The sequence below is a fragment of the Camelina sativa genome, chromosome 5, assembly GCF_030686135.1.
Source record: "Camelina sativa cultivar CO46 ecotype springtype chromosome 5, ASM3068613v1".
In the NCBI taxonomy this organism is placed as follows: Eukaryota; Viridiplantae; Streptophyta; class Magnoliopsida; order Brassicales; family Brassicaceae; genus Camelina; species Camelina sativa.
The window spans coordinates 22,008,308-22,029,175 of NC_141884.1; the positions used below are offsets into that span (position 1 = coordinate 22,008,308).

Sequence of the window (20,868 nt, forward strand, 5' to 3'; positions counted from 1 at the left end):
GGTCCGTTCTTCAATTTTTTAGAAAACTTTGACTTGGCTCCCCCTTCCTGGCGCGCCAAATTGTTGATGTCCCTTTCGGTCACAATTAGTATGTTTAGTTCGGTCAAAGAGGGTCGAAGTTCTCTTCTATTATATTGATGTCGAAACACAAAAGACGGGCTACAACGCGACTTAAACGGGTTACAAAAATAGACGAGGATGGTAGACGAGCTGATATCTCGTCGATTCTCCGAGCTATGAGCTTAGAACCGTTGTCTTTTGCTTGGACGAGCTAGGCTCTTGTACTTGCTGTACGAATTCTCCTGCTTTTTCTCCGATCCCCTTTTCTAAAGGCCGTACGCTCGTATTTATAGGGAATCGTGTCGGTTCGTCTCGGAAAAATACCATAATATCCTTTTCTCTCGAAAGAGATATTTATGGGCTTTTTCCTGGGCCGGGCCCTTTTGTTGGGGTTGGATCTACCCCTAACAGACGCCTCCGCCTCAATGTAAATCGCTGACTTCAAGGTAGATAGTGAATTTTTCAATTGTAGAATTTGTTTCTATGATTTTTTTTATTTCTATAAGCATCGCTGCTCTGTTTTGATGAGTAAGAAAGGCGGTGAAGAAGTATATGAGTAAGAAAGGCACTTCAGTTCTTTGCATGTGAAGAACTGAAGTGGGAGATTAGTGTCACGTGTGTGTGTGAAGAAGCTTGAAGAGTGACCAGTTGTATAGAAGCTTATATATAAATTAAATAGAGAAAAGAAAATGATTGGAGACTGAGATTTACTATGATCCAAGAGAGCTGTTCGGGGGGACTACTCAAGGGTCCTCCTCCCTGAGACCAAAACCACAAACACTGGAGAGACAACACAAAGCTTCCCCATTCAAACTAATAAAAGTTAATGATCTATGATGAATGTCTATTGTTTTCGTGTTGGTTTATACTCTATAATAATACAATAACACAAGTGTATCTATCTAACCATTTTGTCTTTGCTATTGATGCTTGGAATAAATTATAAGTTATGTTAGGCTTCATAATGGATGAATAGTACAGATAAATTACAGAACTGACCAATTTCTAGCAGAGCTCAACCTTTGCATCATTAGTGATTAGAGGGATTATATATTGTGAAAGATCAAACTACTAATTCATTTAGCATAACTGAAATAAGCCTGTCAATATTGTGACAGGGATTTTTCCACACAAGTTATTCTGAAGATGTGTTTATAGGCTAGGCTAATGTGGTTTTATACGGTCAATGGCAGATAACGAAAAAAAAAAAATTTCTAAATTTAATACCATGGCATGGCAGTCTTAATAAAAATTTTAACCATAAAAAAAACACAATATAACAATAATATGATTAATTTTGTATAAACTTTAAAAAGTACATCACAAATTTAAACTATATTAATAATATATCTTCCACAAAAGGTGAAGAAAATAAAACAGAACATACATTAGAGTTAGTTAGGCTATTTATACAATTAAGTGTTTAAGTCTATCCGATTTAAATGTAAATATTTATAAGTCATTTTAAATTTAAGATTTCTCTATCTTTATTTATTAATGCATTTTCTACCTTATTATTGTATAAATCATAGTTTTTACAGTTAATTCAATTTTTTTTAAAATTATATTTTCAATAATTCAATATATCTAAAAATAGTTAAAAAAGAACTATCCTGCGGCGTAGCGCGCGTTTAACCTAGTATATATGAAAATTGGCCAACTCTCTCTATATGAGTGTTACATCATCATACCAAAAAATGACATGTGTCACTCTACATTTTTTTATAAAAATTAATCAAATTAATTGAAGGAAAATCAAAAGACACTCTTAACTAAACAAAGTGAAGATAAATAATTTCTTTTATTAATCTCACACTTAACTAATTGTTCATAACTAATTTATTTTTGGGGTCCATATACTAATTATCATATGTATATGGCATTCTCTCTATTCAATTTAATACATTATGATCAATTTAATACATTATGGTAAGTTAGTAACATTGATATGGAAACGTTAGACATACCAACAAATTCAAGACATAACACTTTCTCATATATGCAAAGTGAGAAATCTAAGAGTGTTTATTAAAATAACTTTTAGTTATAGCTTTCTTTTTCTTTTCATATGAAAACTCATGAAGCAAATGAGTAATTATAGTTATACATATGTTGTTTAAATTATGTCAATCCAGGTTTTAATCAAAAGCCTACCATGTAGTTTAAATTATGTCAATCCAGGTTTTAATCAAAAGCCTACCATGATGCATGTAGCTCGAGTAATAGAACATGAGAGAGTATATGGAATAAGAGATTATTTGTTTAGAATCAAGTTAAGCAAGTTTGAAGCATTAACGATTAATGATTAACCATATAAGTAACATAATTGCATAGAATTGTATCTGTATATCCCCTGTTCTAAAAATCGGTCAAGGCGACCGATTTCTTGCCGGAAAGGCGTTCGGCGGTGCCCAGCCGCCTGGATTTTGTTATAATCGGAAAAAATCGGAACTTGGAAAATTCTTTTTTTGCTCTTTAAACTTCAGAAATCAAATGCATTTGAGTAGATCTATCCATTTGAGTAAATCATTTGAACTCATGACTTTTAGAGTCCTATCGACAATCCAAACCACTGCACCAACTTTAATTTATGTAATTTGTATCTAAATAACTAATATGTATATACATACATTGAGAAAAAAACTTAAAACTAGGCCCCAATTAATCCCCTTTTAATCCTTGATTCTTCTGCTAGGCGCTAGGCACACCTCAATCGCCCGATTAGTGCCTAGAGATTTCTTAACCAGGGTATATCCTATATTGTTTTTGTACGTATAAAAATAATCAGATGTATATATGAAAAAATATAATTGATATTTTGAGTCAAAGATGAATCTTACCATATAAGTTGTAAGTAAAATATATCTTAATTTATTAATTATATAAAAATACACAGAATAACAAAAACTAACAACAGGAATAGACAACATAATTCTTTTTGAAACAATTTTCAATAAAAAGCAAGGTAATTTTTTTAAAAACAAATTTCAAAACAATAATGCTCGCTTAGCACGGCGCCGCGGCTTTTCACCTAGTAATGTGAAAGCCCTTTGGTCCAATGGTTGACCAAGAAGTGATTAATACTTCTACACCAAAGGTTGATGCCCAAATAATATGATTTATTAATCAATAATAAGTAATTTGCAAATTAAGGATGCATGTTTACAGGAGATCTCCAACGATGCACAATTAAAGTTCGCGTCGATTCTACGCATAGATGGACGAGAAGGAAGTGGACAGTGACTAGAATGAGCTTTTGGAATCTATCAATTCTAAAAATTTCCTAACCAAATCGTCGTGATATAGAGTGATTTGTGATTTTTGTCAAATGTTAGCAACTGCAACAGTAAACACAAAATTTACGACTTAATGCCGAAAAAGCAATCAAGCCTTTAGTTAAAAATAACTTTTACTCAGTGTTCAAGAAAGTGGTCTAGGCGACCGCTCAGCAGATGCCTAGATGACCGCCTGAACCGCTTAAATTACATAAATTTTATTTTAATATTTATTTTTGATTTTTAACTACATATATTTAAATTATTAAGTTGTATATCTGTATACGTAATTATAAACATTTATATGTTGTTAATATAACTTAAATAAATATATTTTTCTTACTTTTGTTTATAATTTATAATTTTTTATTATTCTAACATATATTTTTTATAAAATTTTTTATATATAATGTTTTATGATGTAGAAACCTAAACCGCCTAAAATTGTCTAGGCCCCGACGAAGCGTTCTAGGCGATAGGCGCTGGATCACCGCCCAGATACCGCCTAGTGCTTTCTTGAACAGTGCTTTTACTAGAATTTGAACATAGGTGTTGACTGTATGATTAAACTTTTGCCAATGCCATTTCTATTTGACTTGTATGTATATCCTAAGTCCTAACCAAATAATATCTCACATCAGTTTTGTTTTGGTTCAAACTTTCAATAATTTTAGTAAAAAAAAAAAAAAAAAAAACTAAGTGGGGGTTATTGGTTTAAGATTTGAATAGAGTTTTAAAGATTTTAAATGTTATGTAGAATTTGTTGTTATTAGATCAAGATTTTGTATAACTCTGTTAAAGTTTAGTGTTATTAGTTTGTGATTTGTAAAAAGTCATTTAAAATCTTAACAAATATGGGTTATTGGATTCAGACTTTTATAAAGTCATTAAAAGTTTTTGTGTTATTCAATTAAAACAAAAGAATCTAGGATTGTTAATGAATTCAATTATTATGTTATTGGTTTATGATTTTAGACACTTTCTTTACAAAATAAAGTCATAGAAAGTATCATAAAAATATAGGATTGTTTGGAGGACTTTACAAGATTTTAGAAAACTAATCAACAAAACTCTCTAGCAATCTTTAACAATCTTTCACTTATTCATTTTTAATGATTTTGTTAAACTCTTCGAAAATCTTCATAAATCTCAAACCAATACAACCCCTTAAATTGTTTTTTCATTTGTCTTTTATTTTTTTTTTGACAAACTTTCATTTGTCTTTTATTTTGTGTGCAAAATTAATCATTTGTCTAAAAGACAATAAATAAATATCAATCAATTTTTGTGTGACGAGAGAAACCAAACCAAAGACGGGTCAGAGCCACCTTTAAAAACCATCGGCGACTTCTTCTCCTCCTCCGTCGCCGCCGTGTTAGATCCGAAACGATTCGGTTTTGCTAATTCGTTGTTAGATTTTTAGATAAAAGGGACGACGAGGACGAGGACGAGGACGAGATGCCGTCAAACGGGGATCTCGACCGTCAGATCGAACAGCTTATGGAGTGTAAGCCGTTGGGTGAAGCGGACGTGAGGATCCTCTGCGATCAAGCCAAAGCGATTCTCGTTGAGGAATGGAATGTTCAACCGGTTAAGTGTCCGGTTACGATTTGCGGCGATATCCATGGCCAGTTCTATGACCTAATTGAGCTTTTCCGTATTGGTGGTAATGCTCCAGATACTAATTACCTCTTCATGGGAGATTATGTTGGTATGTCTTTGTCTCTTCTTCTCCATCTCTCAATCAATTTCTTGGTTAGTTATTGTCTTTAGTTTCACTACTTGATGTTGTAACATATGATTAGGTTTTGTAATTATTTTTGCTAAATGGTCGTTAATTAGGTTTTAAAACTTAATGATGTTCATTATTTATGAAGTCCTTTAGCTTTTTGTGGGTTATGTTAGATTTTTAGTGAAAGCATATGCTTGATTCAGTGTGAAGTTGAGGGCTAACAGTGACTGTCTTTGATTAATTGTTGTCTTGGTTATAACTGTATAGATCGTGGCTACTATTCAGTAGAAACAGTATCTCTATTGGTCGCACTGAAGGTGCGTTATAGGGATAGACTCACGATCCTGCGGGGGAATCATGAGAGTCGTCAGATTACACAAGTGTAAGATTCTCTTTTGTCAAAAAAAAAAAACTTGTATTTCATTAGCTTCTGACTCGCACTAACTTAAAAGTTTTTTTTCATTTTGCTTCTGTGTGTTCAGCTATGGGTTTTATGATGAGTGCTTGAGGAAATACGGAAATGCTAATGTGTGGAAGTATTTCACGGACCTTTTTGATTATCTTCCACTTACAGCACTCATAGAGAGTCAGGTTTGAACTGTTCTTGCCAGTCGTAATTGTTTCAACCATGTTTGTTTCATTTCCATATACTCTTCTTCATCAACTGTAATCCGTTATAGGTTTTCTGTTTGCATGGTGGCCTTTCACCTTCTCTGGATACCCTTGACAATATCCGAAGCTTGGATCGAATACAGGAGGTATTTACAAAAAGTTTTGCTATAGATGCAATATTTTGAACCGAGTTTTCTGTAAATGTCTCCCCTTTTTTCCTAAGACACAGATTCTCTCTGAAACCGCTGAGGTATTATTAGTTTTGGCTTCCGTAAGAGCAAGAATTGGTTTTTATAAATTAGATATGTTTTGTAGGTTCCACATGAGGGACCAATGTGCGACCTACTGTGGTCTGATCCAGACGATCGTTGTGGATGGGGAATATCTCCTCGTGGTGCTGGTTACACATTTGGACAGGACATTGCAACTCAGTTTAATCACAACAATGGACTGAGTCTCATATCAAGAGCGCATCAACTTGTTATGGAAGGCTATAATTGGTGTCAGGTACATATACTATTGTTCTTGTTCATAACATAAGTTGGCATAATTCTTGAATCGGGTTCTGGTTTCCGTAGATGCTGAATCTTTTGGTGTGTATGTGTGTTGATAGGAAAAGAACGTAGTGACGGTGTTTAGTGCACCAAACTACTGTTACAGATGTGGAAACATGGCAGCAATTCTTGAGATTGGAGAGAACATGGAACAGAACTTCCTTCAGTTCGATCCAGCACCTAGACAGGTTGAACCCGATACCACGCGCAAGACCCCTGATTATTTTTTGTGATTTCCCTACCACTTCAATTTTGTTTCCGTCAGAGTTTGTTTGTTGCTGTATCATTGTAGATGTGTCTCTATTTTATTTTGTTTTGTCCGGTCTCTAAATGGAGTTTGATACCAAAAGACCAAAACCCCATCATTTTTTTGTTGATGTTGATACTGAAAAAGGTTTGTAGGAGCCTCTCTCTATTATAGAGACTAGCTGCCTTTTATTACTTGATGTTTCAATTTACAAATTAGAATTAACCATTTTTATTACATTTGATGTGTAATAATAGGACCAGTTTTATTATTTCATGCTCCCGAACCATTTTTTACTTTTATTATAAAGCACTATCAAAAGTAACTTAAATTGCGTTTGCTATAATAAGAAATAAAGATATTTAGAATATATGAAAGGAGAAACAATGACCTCAAAGGTTGTAATAAAATCATATTTATGTACATGGGGAAGAAGTAATGTGTCCTAATGGTTGCCTCTCCACATGAGTCTTAGATGGAGCTATGAAAATGGCGTTTAAAAACAAAACACAAGCATAAAACATCTAAGAGGTACATTCTCTACATATATTTAAAAACTAAGGGCCCTAACAAAAAACTTCCCCCAATCGGATGACATTGCCTAAATGTACAAAGACAATTAGCAATAATATATATATTGGCTCTACTTCTTGGGTACCTTAGGCCGTGACCTCATACTGGCTCTCCTTGCCACATCCCACGCCTTCTGTGGCGCGTAAATACCTAACTGAGACGCAAAGAAGGATTCATAACCTGGTGAATCAAACGCAAACCCAGTGTGCTTTGAGAGCTCCCGAGGCAATTGGGATATCGCGTAGCTTCTCGCCTCTTGTGGTGTGAGCTCGTTTTCTATCTCCAGCTGATCTACCTTGCTTGCATCTGACTCGTGCCTATGTATTTCTTGAACAATCTGATAATCATATGGGAAGAACCATCTCTCAATCCTGCATTGGTAAAGACATAGGTTCTCTCATGTCATAATCCTTAAAAAAACATCATGTGTATGCTTCTATTCAGGTCAAAACTACAAAGAACCTATAATCTAAATTAAGTTAAGACACAGGAATTCAGTGGTTTTACACCAAATTAATATCCCGGTTTATCTTACCCTTGGAAGATAAAATCGCCTAGTAGAGAGACAATGGGAACAAGCAGCAATGCAAAGTAGAAATAGAAGGTACTCATCAGGACATATATGACAAAGTAGACATTTTCCTGCAGAGACGAGAAAATAAGTAACTAAGATTTGCCAAGTTATAATAAACAAACAGAAAAAACAAAATTCAAGAAAAACCCAAGATGTATGCAAACAGCTTACATTCCTATCGTGTGGTGTCATAATCCCACAGTATATGAAAGCAAAAACGAGCCACGCAAGAATGCTCCCACCGACTGTGATATAATGCCATCTGGTAATGGAATTGCTCATCAAAAGAATGCGGACATTCACAGCAATCACCAGACATGTGAAGACCATTGTGCTAACATCCCAGAGGCCAAATATTTTGCCTGATGAATTTACAGCGCCGAAAGATGACGTGGTCACGAAGAGATAGCAGACAAAAGACTGATACACAGCAGAAGAAGCCCATACTGCTACAACTCTCCATTTGAAAAATGAGTTACGTATTCCCTCTCGATACAGTTCTGGATATCTTTTCGAAAGGGATGCACTCACATCCTAGCAAAAGCACCACAACATAGAGATGAAATTATTAGATCCAAAACAAGATAAAGATGGTTCTAACTACGATGAATATTCTTTTGTATAAATCAGAGATCGGGAAAAGCTAGTACCTTCTCAAACAGGCCAAGGACAATGACAGGAAGAGCTGTAAAGAAAACATTATATAATGACTGGAACCAATCATCATAGAACCTTTGCCCAGAAAATCCAGTTCGAAATGTGAACCAAAACTGAGTCAAAGTGAAGGTAAGGTTCTTGTAGAAAAAATACATGACAACCTGCCAAGAAAAGATCATTAGAACTTATCAAAAACTAAAGGCGCGTTTGTGGTGAAAGAGAAATTCAACCTTGCAGATTCTAAGATATGACCACCGTCCATGGACAAGAAGCAAATCTGTAAGAAATCTAAACTGAGCAATGGCAAAATCACTAGCCATCACAGCTTGCATTCCCTCCATCCCACTTATTCCTATACCAACATGAGCGGCTTGAATCATGCTAACATCATTGGCCCCATCACCAATACTAAGTGTAATCTTTTGCGCCCCTTTCCTCACCAAGCTTGTAACCTGAAATTGGATACCATATATTAGAACTTAGAAGCCGGTTCAAAGAACACATAGAACCAAGTTACTCACTGGATATGAAATTAAGTGCCAAAATTAAAACCCAAGAAAATATGTAACTACCAATTTTGGCAACAAAAGCCCTAGGACAAAAATTTATAAGCCCTCTTTAAAAGGCATTGCCTAGAGGAACCTATATTGAAATTACCTGTGCTTTCTGTAACGGAGAAACACGACAGCATACAACTGAAGTACAGTTCAAGCTCAAGCTGAGCAGCATCACGCGTAAACTTGGGTCTAATGCATACATTAAACACTTTCCATCAATAACGAGAGACAATTTTGGTCCAGCTACGGTATTCAGAGAGTGTTGAGCTTCTTCAAGACTCTTTTTCAGCTCCTTCTTTACTTCTTCTTTGATAACACGAGCAATCTCAACTTGATCACCCTACAATAAAAGCTTTTATTATTCAAAAGTAACTACAATGATTGTCTTTCATGAAAATTCTACATAAAAAAAAAGAAAAAAGTTACAGTAAAACAATTACCCTTTCTTCAGCTTCCCTAATTGCATCCGTTTCAGAACTGATGACAAATTGTTTCATTTCATTGTTGATCAAGTTGCATGCTGTAGCATAACAGAATCAAAGAGCATATATTAAAGTGGGAGATAGAAGAAATAAGATCTCAGAGTAAAAGTTTGTGACACCCTACCATATGCAATATTAATAGCCGTTTCCATTTTGTCTCCTGTTAACACCCAGATCTTAATTCCAGCTCTTGATAAGGTTTCTATGCAGGTAGGCACCCCTTCCTGAAGTTTGTCTTCTATTGCAGTTGATCCGATGAGGGTAAGATCCTTCTCAATAAGTTCTGCCACCTTCATGGATTAAAACACCTCACATTTATCAACTACAAATTATAAGCACTATTTCCTGGTGATTCAAAAATTGTATTTGAGGATACAATCATTCACACTACTTGAAAATAATCATAATATCATTTTTATTCCTGTTATACAAACAAGTTTTACTGCTCCTGGAACCCATTTTCAACCTTAGGGATCTTCTTGAAAGTTTACTCAAGAGATGTTGCCTCGAGCACTAAAAACAAAATAGGTAAGAAATAGATGTATACCTCATCTAACTTCTTCTCACGGTCTCGTAATGCAGATTTGGCCTGGATGAACTTTTCATTCCAACTATCATAGGTTTCAGGGTTTAAGTCTTTATAGGCTAGGCAAAGGGTACGCAATCCAGAAGACCCAAATTGTTCCAAATGTTCTCTTGTTACTTTCCTAATATCGTCCGTACCATTAGCCAATCTCTCAAAGATTACATTATCAGCGCCCTGTCGGACAATGTTCCAAGCAATGATCAAAAACTGATCCACAAGTACACAGATAACCAAGTACATCAAGAAATATTACCTTACAGTAGAGTACAAGCCTTCCATCTGGGAAACGACATACAACAGACTGGCGCTTCCTAGTACTGTTGTCCATAGTGTAAAATATTATTAGTATGGTTAAAGCATGACAAAGAGAAAATAAACAAACAAATCACTCTTTTATAAACCTGTTGAACTCGAGAACATTAAGGATCTCATAGGCCACATCTTGAATCTTTCCCATCTTCTCCACATGAGACTCACGAACATGCACCATAGTTGGAGTACGCCTGATAATACATGAAAGTAGTCTCAAACAAACTAACAGAGACTTGAGAAACAAAAGCACTTATAGAAGAAATTCTAAGAATTAGAACTAGGAATCATGGGACAAGTTAGCTAATAGCAAATTTATCTTGTCCAGAATGATTCCTGCAATTTCAAATCTTTAGAAATTGAAGTGTAACGAGAATTACAGATTACCTATAAAAGAAGAATCCAAAATTCTTGGCAGCAGTAACTAAGGCAGCTTCATCTGGAGATGCAGCTTGATAAACAATCTTCTCAGGGGACTCATCACCTTCAGGAAGCACAGTGTGACAGATGGCCAGGCATCTAAAAAGTTCCTGAAAAGTATCAAAAATGCAATATTTTTAGTTAGAATCATATTAGCATGTGTACGTGTTTGCCAATCTGGAACCAAAGATCTCATAACTTCTACAATTTTAAGAGGCTTCTGGCAGGACATTTATGTAGTTTTTTAGTGTAAGGCTCCCAGAATTACGGCCTCAGATTATATCCTTACAAGTTCAGATCTCATCATCTATCAAATACACCATACACCGCGGAAACCCTATCAACCCCATCACCTCTTAGCTATCACAAATCTCTAGAGAACGAAAGTAAGGAACCTTGCAAAGATCAGGATTAGGTTCGTTTCTCCAAGCTCCCCGCATAAGCCTTGGATCATAAAAATTAAATCCTTTTTCTCTTATTGCACCCGTCGACCTTTGCTCCTGAGAATATTTGTAACGGTGCAAATTAGAAATTGTCCATTTTACAATAAGGCACAGAGCAACTCCACCATCTGAAAAGATATAATACCTCCTGAACTTTTAAGCCATGACGCTGAGCGATTCCTCTTTCTATTTCAGTGACACCACATCCATAACTTATACCTCCAATTGAACATTTGAAGAATTCCATCAAATTTCTCGTCAGCGTTCCGGTTTTATCAGAAAATATGTACTCCACCTGAATGATACAAAAGTAATTGCAACTGAAGTGAGAACAATAGCAAAGCATATATTTAAATAATTATTTAGCAACAGTTATAATACTAGCAACAAATGGATATCTAGATGGAATGATATCTACCTGTCCAAGCTCCTCGTTCAAATTGGAAGTCCTGGCCGAGGCGGGGGTATTTGTTTCAGCATGATACATATTAAGATCTCGGTTGATAAACTGGGTCGACTGGATAAACTTGATCATCTGGTTTTAAGGAGAGAATATAGTGATCATTCAAATTGCCAGTCTCCGTAGTGCAGATAGTTAGAAATTAGAATAGAATACAGGAGAGACATACCTCAATAGAAACATAAAGGGAGATTGGTATAATTGATGAGAACAGAGTGACTAGCGTGAAAAAGGTGAAAAACCCAATCTGTGGCAGCAGACGGAAGCAGTATGAAGAAATCAGTAATCCAGAAGTAGAAGGAAATCAACTTCAACTATGCAAAACTAATTACCATGAGTCCATTACGGTATTCCCAATCTGACTTATGAAGACCCAAGTATTTGTCCTCACGATCCGTCACAATTGAACTGTAAATTAACATATGTAATAACCGTATCACAACAGGACATGAGAACTGGAGAATGAACAAATCGAAGCAGGAGTTGATAATTCACAAGATTGAAAAGAAAGCACACCAGCCTATAGCTCCAATCAGACACATTGTGACAAGGACACAAAAGATTGTGATAATGAGTTTGTCAAGCTTCTTTTCCAGTGTACTTCGTTTGGAAGGAGCATTCATGGCATTCATCATCACCTACATATGTAGAATTCACCATACAATAGCTTCAGATCGTACACGTAGCAACTATACAACGAAATAGAAACCATAGAATGGTCTTAAATACTTGAATCCTGTAAACTAGAAACGCATGTCTGCAAAGTTAGTTTCCCATAAAACAAGCTCCACAACAGCTTACCTTTGTCTCATGACCAGTAAAAACTACAGCTCCAACTATGTATTCTGTGTTCCTAAGACTGCATCCCTGAAAATGTAGATATTAAACGTCTCAGAATATTATTAAATCAAAAGATATAAAGCTCTGCACTACATGCATGGGAATTTGCTCAGAAAAAACTGTTAAAATCCAAGATATCTCATAAGTGGGTCAACATAATCTAAAACAAAGTAAATTCATGCATGACAAAATCATGAAATTGCAAAGATAAAATAAAAAAACAGAAACGGGAAAAACAACCAATAGCAGAAACAGTCAATCATACACGCAATAAAAGCTGGTCCGGAGAGAGAGGTAACGTTTGCTTTTGGACTACAAGGTTCCCAGTGAAAGTGTACAGAGAATTGTTTGGTTGCTCACACTGAATTTCACCTGCAAGAGAAGTTGGCGAGAGTGAAGACATGTGTTTAACAGTTACAACACAAGCATACTGAAGGACCGTCAGAACAGAGGAAAAATTGCTTCCATAGACAGAAGAAAATGAATAAGAGACAAGAAAATGATCATCGGTAAGAGAAAAAAAAATTATACCAGACATTTAACAATTACTTCTCTCTTCATAAGATCCAGACAACAATCAAAACAAACGATAAGCTATATAAGACTCTTATTACATTTTCTGGTGATCATCAGGATGTGATATAAGAAAAAGCTACGAGTTGGCAGGTTAACTCAAAGTAGTAGTAATAATAAAAACATACAATTGTTTATGCAAAAGCAAAATCCAAATCACCTGAAGCCACAAACTGTATTTGCAATTTAATTCATAGTAAATTAAGTACTACAGTATATGTCACTGCAAAATTCACATCCATCTAAAGAAACAAAAACAAAATTTGCATGAAGAGAATCAAACCCTTAAGCTAACCTTTAAACTCATATGCTTTCTCTGGTACCAAGTAATCCCATGTCCTTTCAAGGGCCTTCCTTATTTTTAAATTTGTTTCTCCATCTAGGTTTGCAGTCTGCACTCACAAGGAATAAACATATGAGCATACACTAGGTAAGAAAACGATCTTGATAACAGCCTTGGCCCTGGACAAAAAGACAGCAATATAATATTTTAAAGGGGACGTCAAAAGAAGCACCTCAACGTAGCAGATACCATCAGCATTAGTGCTGGATAGAAAAAGAATATCTGCTGGGAAAAATCCATCTTTTTTAATCTGTAAAATCAAGAAACCTATTTAACAATTATAGATCTTAATTCAAAGGTAACAAGTCTCTGATACAATGCAAGGAAAGTATGCTGTAAGAACTGTTAATCCCATAAACGTTATAAGCATTGCAGGGTCAAAGTGTAGAGGAACAAAAGATACCAAGGTAAGTTAAAGAATAGGGAGAAGAGCGCAGTGTCTCAACCTAAGTAAAAGAAAAGTCCAAGAGCAGCTGGAGCTGCAATAGCATTGTGTTGCTTTACTCAGTTATTTGATACTGTGATGCGTGCCGTTAGTATCAGATAGTATTAGCCAGCTCAGCCGATGGTCTAAGTACCAAGTAAAAAATTTTAGGCAGATGAATATTTGGTGGATTCTGGGGTGGGGTCGAGAAGTGAGTCTCTGTTATATCTATCTCTCTGTTCTTAAAAAATTATCGACAAACTATAGTGGTAACTGAATTTGAGTACCTAACTGAACGCCAAGAAAATTGGAAAAAAATTTAACTTCTGTCCTAATCGCCCCTGGGAGAATCCTAAATGATAAATCAGAACTGTAGTCAACACAAACAAATTTCATAAACACAGTGTCCTTTGCTTGAGGCCAGCAACGCATGATTTTGTCAAAAATTTACACTTCTACGAAAGACTTTCCTATAAAGAAGAAACCAGTATAAACTAGTAAAGATGTTGTCAACAAGTTATAGAACCTTTCCATTTTGAAGATAGGTAGGAAGTAGTGACCACGGTGGAAAGCAGCACAATAACAAACATATTGGCAGTGGAACTATATTAGAAGAAGTATAATGCAGGCCGTACAAACAAGAAACAACTAAACATGTGTGACAAACCAACAGTGCACTAAAACACACACAACAATATATAAATGTAACCACCTCCGTTAGAATAATAAGAGACTAACCTTGACAATATCTCCAACTTGCAACTTTCTCCAAGGAATAGATACCCACTGTTGATCTTGTAAGATCTCCACTGTGCTATTATTTATGGACATATCATTTTGAAACCGTTTCTGCACCAGATTATCAGCGAAGGATTTAGAAGTGACTCACCAACACATCTTTTAACTTAAACTAATTATTTTCGAGCTGAGACAATTCTACTCTAAAACAAGGATAAATGGGATATTTGTGCAATATATATATTAAAAAAAAAAAAAAAGGAAGAACAGACGAACATACCCAGTCTTCGAAAGCCTCTTTAATCAGAGAAACCAGAAGCACCATTGACAGTGGAGCTACATTTGTTATTGGACTCACAGGGCTGCAGGACAAACAGTCTATCTAGTTAACAACTCCGTTTTATCATGCATGAGTTAATCAGCAAAAATTTCATCCAACTAGAAGAAAATTCCAAGGAAGTTAACATACCTTATTGGTGTCATTGATAGACACGAAATTCCAAGGAAGTATATGTTTGCTATGCGCCTAAACTGTCAGGCAACACATAACAACAAAGATCATCACAAATAACAGAAAAATCTTGTAAAAAGAACTGCAAGTGTTGAGATCCCATTGGTAAATCCACATTAGCCTTGAAAGGCACAATTTTTCGCCTGGGGTAAAATCCTAGGGTTCCATTAAACTTATAGGATTTTGGAAAACACTAACAACAATGCTGGAGCTAAGTTAACAACCTTTAGAATGCTTTCAACGATGCATATTTAAATACCTGTTCAAACAGACCCTTTGGCAGAAAGGTGAAAACATTGTACTTTGTTGTAGAAATCGAATTACCCTGAAATACAAAAAATCACACAAATCAGATCGATGAATCCAAACAGCACAAATTCAAATGTGCATATCCCGTAATCGATTCAGAAAAAGCACTAGTATATAACTCCGGCGTACCTTGAACCGGACGGGTTGATTAGACTCCCGATCATTGCAATAAACGGTACGATAACTCGGAGCCTGAGGCTGCATATGACCCAACGTCACCGTCCTAGATGGTGTCCGTCGATGACTCGCCGACGGTGAATCGACGTGAAAACTACCCGATCGAACCATATCGGATTCACCCCCGATCCAATCCAACAGGTGTCGTCGTATCGACCTACAAAAATTCTGATTTCCGACTTCACAACTATAATTCGCGGATTGGTTCGATTACGGTATAGGCAGAGAGAGAGAGATCTGAATCGACGGGTAGAGAAGAAACAGAGAGGACCAAAGGAGCAGCCTTCTTCTTCTCTTCCGTTTCCAATGCTTTTGTTCGTCGTCTCACAAAAGTCTCTCCCTTCCTTTGTGTTGAGAAATAATAATAAAATTAAAATTATTTTTAAAATTTTGCATTTTTTCCGACATCCAAAGGAAAAAAAAAAAAAAAAAAACAAATCCGCGTTGATGCAAGAAAATGCAGAGAAAAAAAAAACTAACATTTCCGCGTTAAAGAAATTTCGACGCTCGACTACGCCGCGTGATCCTCAGACACACACATATGAGACTGAGAGACCTCATTAAGACCATGTACAATGTTTTTTTTTTTCTAATACTCTCCACCTCTCCAATAGTTTTGTTTAATAAAATTTAACATCTTATTCCATTATTTTTACTTTATATTTTTATTTTTACTTATTTGATAACAACACATTTATAATAATAATTAAAATTAATAAAAATGACATATTATTTTTAATTGAATTTTATATTTTTAGCTAATATTTTAATATAACAAAAATAAAAATCATTATTATTAAAACAAATAAAATTACACAAACTTGAAATTCGGAAAATACAAACACACAATACAGATAATAAAACATACATAACTTAATTAGTACAATCATCTTAACTTAAATCACACACAAAAAATTAAAAACCTCTTTAATCACGGAACATCCCGAATTTTGCCCATATGTGTTTGACTAGATCTGCTTGCAATTCATGATAAACATTTGAATCACGTAATTGACATCTATCACGCACATGATTTGCAAAGGCAGGTATCACCTTGGTAGAGAATGGTTGTGATGTACTAGAACCACTTGCCTCAGACTGATCATAATCGGTCCAATGTTGCGCATATGTATCTCGCTCATCCTCAACAATCATATTATGTAATATAATACATAACTGCATCATCATAGCTAAATCGGCTATGTCCCAAAAACGTGCTGGTTCGCGAATGATTTTAAATCAAGCTTGTAACACTCCAAATGCATGTTCGATGTCCTTCTGACATCCTTCTTGGTGTTGTGCAAATAACTTGTCTGATTCACTTTGACGAAAGTTGGATAAGAAGGATAGATACCATCAGCTAGATAGTATGCCATATCAAACGGGCGTTGGTTCACAAAGAAGTTCACTTTTGGAGTATTTCCTTGTTCAACATCATCAAACACTGGTGAACGATCTAGAACATTGATATCGTTGAATGTGCCTGGACACCCAAGAAAAGCATGCCATATCCATAGATCATGAGATGCAACTGCTTCAAGAATAATAGTGGTGGTTCCCTTATCTCCTCGATTAAATTGACCTTCCCACGCCGTAGGAAAATTTTCCCATTCCCAGTGCATGCAATCAATACTTCCAATCATCCCCGGAAACCCCCGCATCTCGTTGACATGCAAAATTCTTTGGAGGTTATCTTGAGTTGGAGCTCTGAATTACACTTGCTCATACAAATGTATGATTCCTTTACAAAATCTACGCAAGCACTCCAATGCTGTACTACCTCTGATTTTGATGTACTCATCGATCGCGTCTGCCGTCATACCATATGCTAACATTCGCATAGCTGTGGTACATTTTTCTAATGGGGATATACCTTCTTTATTGGCTGCGTCAACTCGTTGGGTGCAGTAGTTGTCACTGCTTGACAAGTCACCAACGATTCGGAGGAAAACTTGTTTTCGCATCCGGAATCGACGACGAAAAATTTCATCATCATATGTAGGTTGATCGGCAAAGTAGTCGTCAATCAATCTTTGGTTCGCGGCTACATGATCTCTCGAAGTACTTTCTCTTGCTACGAGCTGGATAATTTTCTTCTATTTTGTTTCGACGCTCTCTAAACCGGTTCACGATGAATCTCTCTTTAATTTCTGACTGTCGTTTGTAAGCTTCAACATCAAAAGGAAATTCAGATGGATCCATTGAGGATTGTGTTATTGATATTTTCTTAGTAAGATGAGGATTGTGTTATTGGTATACAAAAATGAAATAATGAGGTTTCATTTTTAAGAAATTGAGTGGTTGATATCATCGGATTCCAAACAAACATTACATTTACTTAATTAATAGATATGGATTAGATTTTGTGATAAAAGCCAAAAGTCACGTATTACATTGTCGGAGAAAGAGCCAAATACACATTATTAAAGAAGAAAAAAAATGGATTAGATTCTCTGATAAAAGTCGAAAGTGATGGTTTACATTGTCGGAAAAGGGCCAAATACACATTATTAAAGAAGAAGAAAACAAAATAGATTATATTCTCTGATAAAAGTCGAAAGTGATGTGTTACATTGTTAGAGAAAGAGCCAAACACACATTATTAAAGAAGAAGAAAACAAGCACACATTATTAAAACACAAAGAGACATACACACGTTATTAAAGCAGATCGAAACAAGCACACATTATTAAGACAAAAAATACATAACCCAAACAAACACTTGAGAATAGTTAATTTCAAAATAGATCGTGACTCAACTTCTCCAACAACTCTTTACTTCGGTCATCAAGATGCTCTTTTTCACTTAGCTTTAGATACATCTTCATCTTCTTAGCTTCAGTTCTTTCTTTCATTAATTGGTTTGCCTCCTCTTGCCTCATGGTTATTTTGTCCAATCGTTCCATTGTGCCTTGAATTGTTTGAATTCATTCCACTCTTTGTTATATACTTCCAAAGCTGCTCCCTTACCTTTCTTTTTCCTTTTTTTTTAGCTGCATCTCTCTCCATTGGACGAGCAACAGATCCTACATAACTGGAATCACTTGCATCACTCTCACGGGATCTCTTCGATCCACTGCTCCCATATCCAGTGTTTCCTCCTACTTGACTACCATCACGTGGTTGATCACGAACAGCTTGCCATTCTGACATTAAATTGAATTGGCCTTTTGTAGAACTTGAATATAATTCATGCGCTTTTGCCAACACATCATTCTCCGACCAGCCGCTTTGTTGTAAACAATTGGCGTTATCATAAGCACCAATCCATTTGCCTAGTTTTGATTCATGTAGTTGTAATGATTTCTGCATGAAGCTTCGTCGCGAGGAGGATGAAATGAGCAATGCTCATTACAATAGTCAGCAATTTTACCCCAATAAGCTTCACTTTTTTGGTTTTTACCAACAACATTGTATGTTCCATATTTAATCCATCCACTCAATAACACAAAATTTTGCTTTGTTTTCCTTTTGGGGCTTTTCCGGCGAGTTAGAGTTGAATCTTTTGTATTTGGAGTGGCTTCAGTACCACCGCTCATATCACCAAGAGCTATTTGCGTAGAAAATCCGGGAAATTCATTTACTCCAACATTTGAAACATTACCCATTGGAGTAGAAGAACTAGAAGGTGTTTGAGATGGATATGGCATCATTGATCCAAAAATATGGAGATATTTTGGAACAGCTGATGACATTAAAAAATTTGGTGAAAACCCATGTTACATTTTGGGGTTGATTTGCATATTGGTTTTGAAACTGATAATTGTTGGGATTTGGATATTTGAACGGATGATTAGAAGAATTTTGAGTATTAAACGGATTATGATTGGGATCCATTTAACAAAAAAAAAAAGTTTTTAAAAGTATAAAGAGTTGATAGGAAGATATAGGAGAAAGTTATAGTGAGAAATGAAGTTTTATTTTGTGTCCAAATGAAACGAAAGTAGTCTCTATATATAGATTTTAAAAATTATAAATTTTGATATAAATTTCTTTTTAAAAAAAAAATTGATTACAATCAAATAATTGAGTATAAAATTGAGAGGAGATAAAAAACACCAAAATTTGGATAACCAATAGAAAAACAACAGATAAAAAAAAAGTGTTGGTCGGAAAAAAAACTTTATCTCACCACTCTCTCCAATCACAAGGTGACACTTATCACTGAAGACCCCACTTCCTTTGCATTCAACCCGTTGAATTTATTCAACTGAAATGAATCCACATCAATTTTTCATTTTATTCAACATCCTCGTTGGAGACATTAAACTGTTGAAAAAAAAATTCAACAAGCCATTGTTGATAGTCTAAAATATAATTAAGGGCTTTCAGTTAACTGGTTCAAATAAGAAATATACTTTATAGAGATATTAGATATGAGAATTGGTTTAGTTGGTTTACTCAGTTTATTTTAACCGAGATTGTATTGTGTATATTTAGTATTTACTAGTTAGAGTAAGTTACTTATATATATATATATATATACATATATATATATACTTTTGTACAAATTTATTTTAGAATAATGAATGAGAATAACAAACTTTTCTCAGCGTATTCTCTTATCTGATATGGTATAGAGCACAGAAGCTCAAATCTCCACTGATTCCGACTGATTCTTCGTTTTTGAGCTCCGATCATCTCGTTTCATCATGGTTGCAGCTCGTTTCTGCTGCTCGGAAAACGTCTCACACCACTGATGTTAACGATTCTCCTCCGAACTCTCCTCCGATTGCTAGATCTAAAGCTACTGGAGCTTCGCGAGTCATCCTTTCATCGGGATCTTCAGATCCGGCTCCTTTTCCGTTTTATATGCATAACGCTGATCATCCATGTTAGATTCTTGTTGCTATTCACTTAGATGAAAAAAACTATGATGAATGGGATGCTGCTATGCGTATTGCATTAGATTCCCAAAGGAAACTAGGTTTTATTTATGGTAGCTTAACTCGTCCTGCTGAATCGAACCCAAGCTTCCCTCTCTGGTCTTGTTGCACCAGTTTGGTGAAATCGTGGTTGTTGAACTCTGTATCACCTAAGCTCTATCTGAGCATTCTGCGATTGAAAGATGCTTCTGATATCTAACGTGATTTATACAGTCGTTTTCACATGAGTAATTTGGCTAGAATATTCAATATCAGTCAAGAGATTCAGGATCTTCGTCAAGGTTCAATGTCTTTGATGGTGTATTACACAAAGTTGAAGACGCTTAGGAGTAATCTAGAGACTATATAAGAACTTGATGAGCCATGTATTTGTGGTAAAGCTGATCATCTGCAATTGAAGGCAGAGAGAGCTAAAATAGTCAAGTTTCTTGCTGGATTGAATGGATCATGCTATCATACAGAGACAGATCATTATGAAGAAGGTTCTCCCAACTTTAGCTGAGGTTTATAAGATTCTTAACCAAGA

General features: G+C 35.4%; 2 protein-coding genes and 2 pseudogenes across 5 annotated transcripts; 1 reads left to right on the forward strand and 3 right to left on the reverse strand.

Annotated features, from left to right (window-relative positions):
- Nucleotides 1–4,356: 4,356 nt before the first annotated feature.
- LOC104787170 (serine/threonine-protein phosphatase PP2A-1 catalytic subunit) lies at nt 4,357–6,751 on the forward strand. Its single transcript, XM_010512698.3, has 6 exons — nt 4,357–5,046; nt 5,335–5,449; nt 5,550–5,658; nt 5,748–5,825; nt 5,995–6,186; nt 6,293–6,751. Exons 1-6 carry the CDS (start codon nt 4,794–4,796, stop codon nt 6,464–6,466), a joined length of 921 nt encoding a protein of 306 aa, XP_010511000.1. The 5' UTR covers nt 4,357–4,793; the 3' UTR covers nt 6,467–6,751.
- Nucleotides 6,752–6,867: 116 nt separating this feature from the next.
- LOC104787171 (phospholipid-transporting ATPase 3) lies at nt 6,868–15,965 on the reverse strand. Of its 4 annotated transcripts, none has more exons than XM_010512699.3 (27): nt 15,409–15,965; nt 15,230–15,295; nt 14,929–14,990; nt 14,740–14,821; nt 14,460–14,570; nt 13,470–13,547; nt 13,250–13,346; nt 12,647–12,753; nt 12,343–12,408; nt 12,058–12,179; nt 11,874–11,949; nt 11,711–11,788; nt 11,500–11,616; nt 11,227–11,376; nt 11,034–11,138; nt 10,606–10,748; nt 10,311–10,412; nt 10,163–10,226; nt 9,871–10,083; nt 9,448–9,613; nt 9,282–9,361; nt 8,942–9,181; nt 8,515–8,736; nt 8,278–8,445; nt 7,799–8,161; nt 7,589–7,695; nt 6,868–7,424 (listed from the first exon to the last, which is right to left on the reverse strand). In XM_010512699.3, exons 1-27 carry the CDS (start codon nt 15,565–15,567, stop codon nt 7,124–7,126), a joined length of 3,645 nt encoding a protein of 1,214 aa, XP_010511001.2. In that variant the 5' UTR covers nt 15,568–15,965; the 3' UTR covers nt 6,868–7,123. The 4 variants fall into 4 exon arrangements, with proteins under 4 accessions (XP_010511001.2, XP_010511003.2, XP_087306683.1 ...); XM_010512701.3 differs by having other exon boundaries at nt 14,929–14,985; nt 15,409–15,834; XM_087450557.1 differs by lacking the exon at nt 13,470–13,547 and having other exon boundaries at nt 15,409–15,894.
- Nucleotides 15,966–16,383: 418 nt separating this feature from the next.
- LOC104789360 (uncharacterized) lies at nt 16,384–19,293 on the reverse strand (annotated as a pseudogene).
- On the reverse strand, nt 18,341–19,109 carry LOC147944169 (glutathione S-transferase T3-like; annotated as a pseudogene).
- Nucleotides 19,294–20,868: the final 1,575 nt, after the last annotated feature.

Bases quoted from the DNA above. Each gene is read 5' to 3' on its own strand.
- LOC104787170 (XM_010512698.3), top strand. From the start codon at position 4,794: ATGCCGTCAAACGGGGATCTCGACCGTCAGATCGAACAGCTTATGGAG. The intron at 5,450-5,549 runs GTAAGATTCTCT...CTGTGTGTTCAG, and splicing joins AGTCGTCAGATTACACAAGT to CTATGGGTTTTATGATGAGT. The intron at 5,826-5,994 runs GTATTTACAAAA...TATGTTTTGTAG, and splicing joins GCTTGGATCGAATACAGGAG to GTTCCACATGAGGGACCAAT.
- LOC104787171 (XM_010512699.3), bottom strand. From the start codon at position 15,567: ATGGTTCGATCGGGTAGTTTTCACGTCGATTCACCGTCGGCGAGTCAT. The intron at 10,227-10,310 runs GTTTATAAAAGA...TATGGACAACAG, and splicing joins AATGTTCTCGAGTTCAACAG to TACTAGGAAGCGCCAGTCTG. The intron at 8,446-8,514 runs GTTGAATTTCTC...TTTTCTTGGCAG, and splicing joins CATATCTTAGAATCTGCAAG to GTTGTCATGTATTTTTTCTA.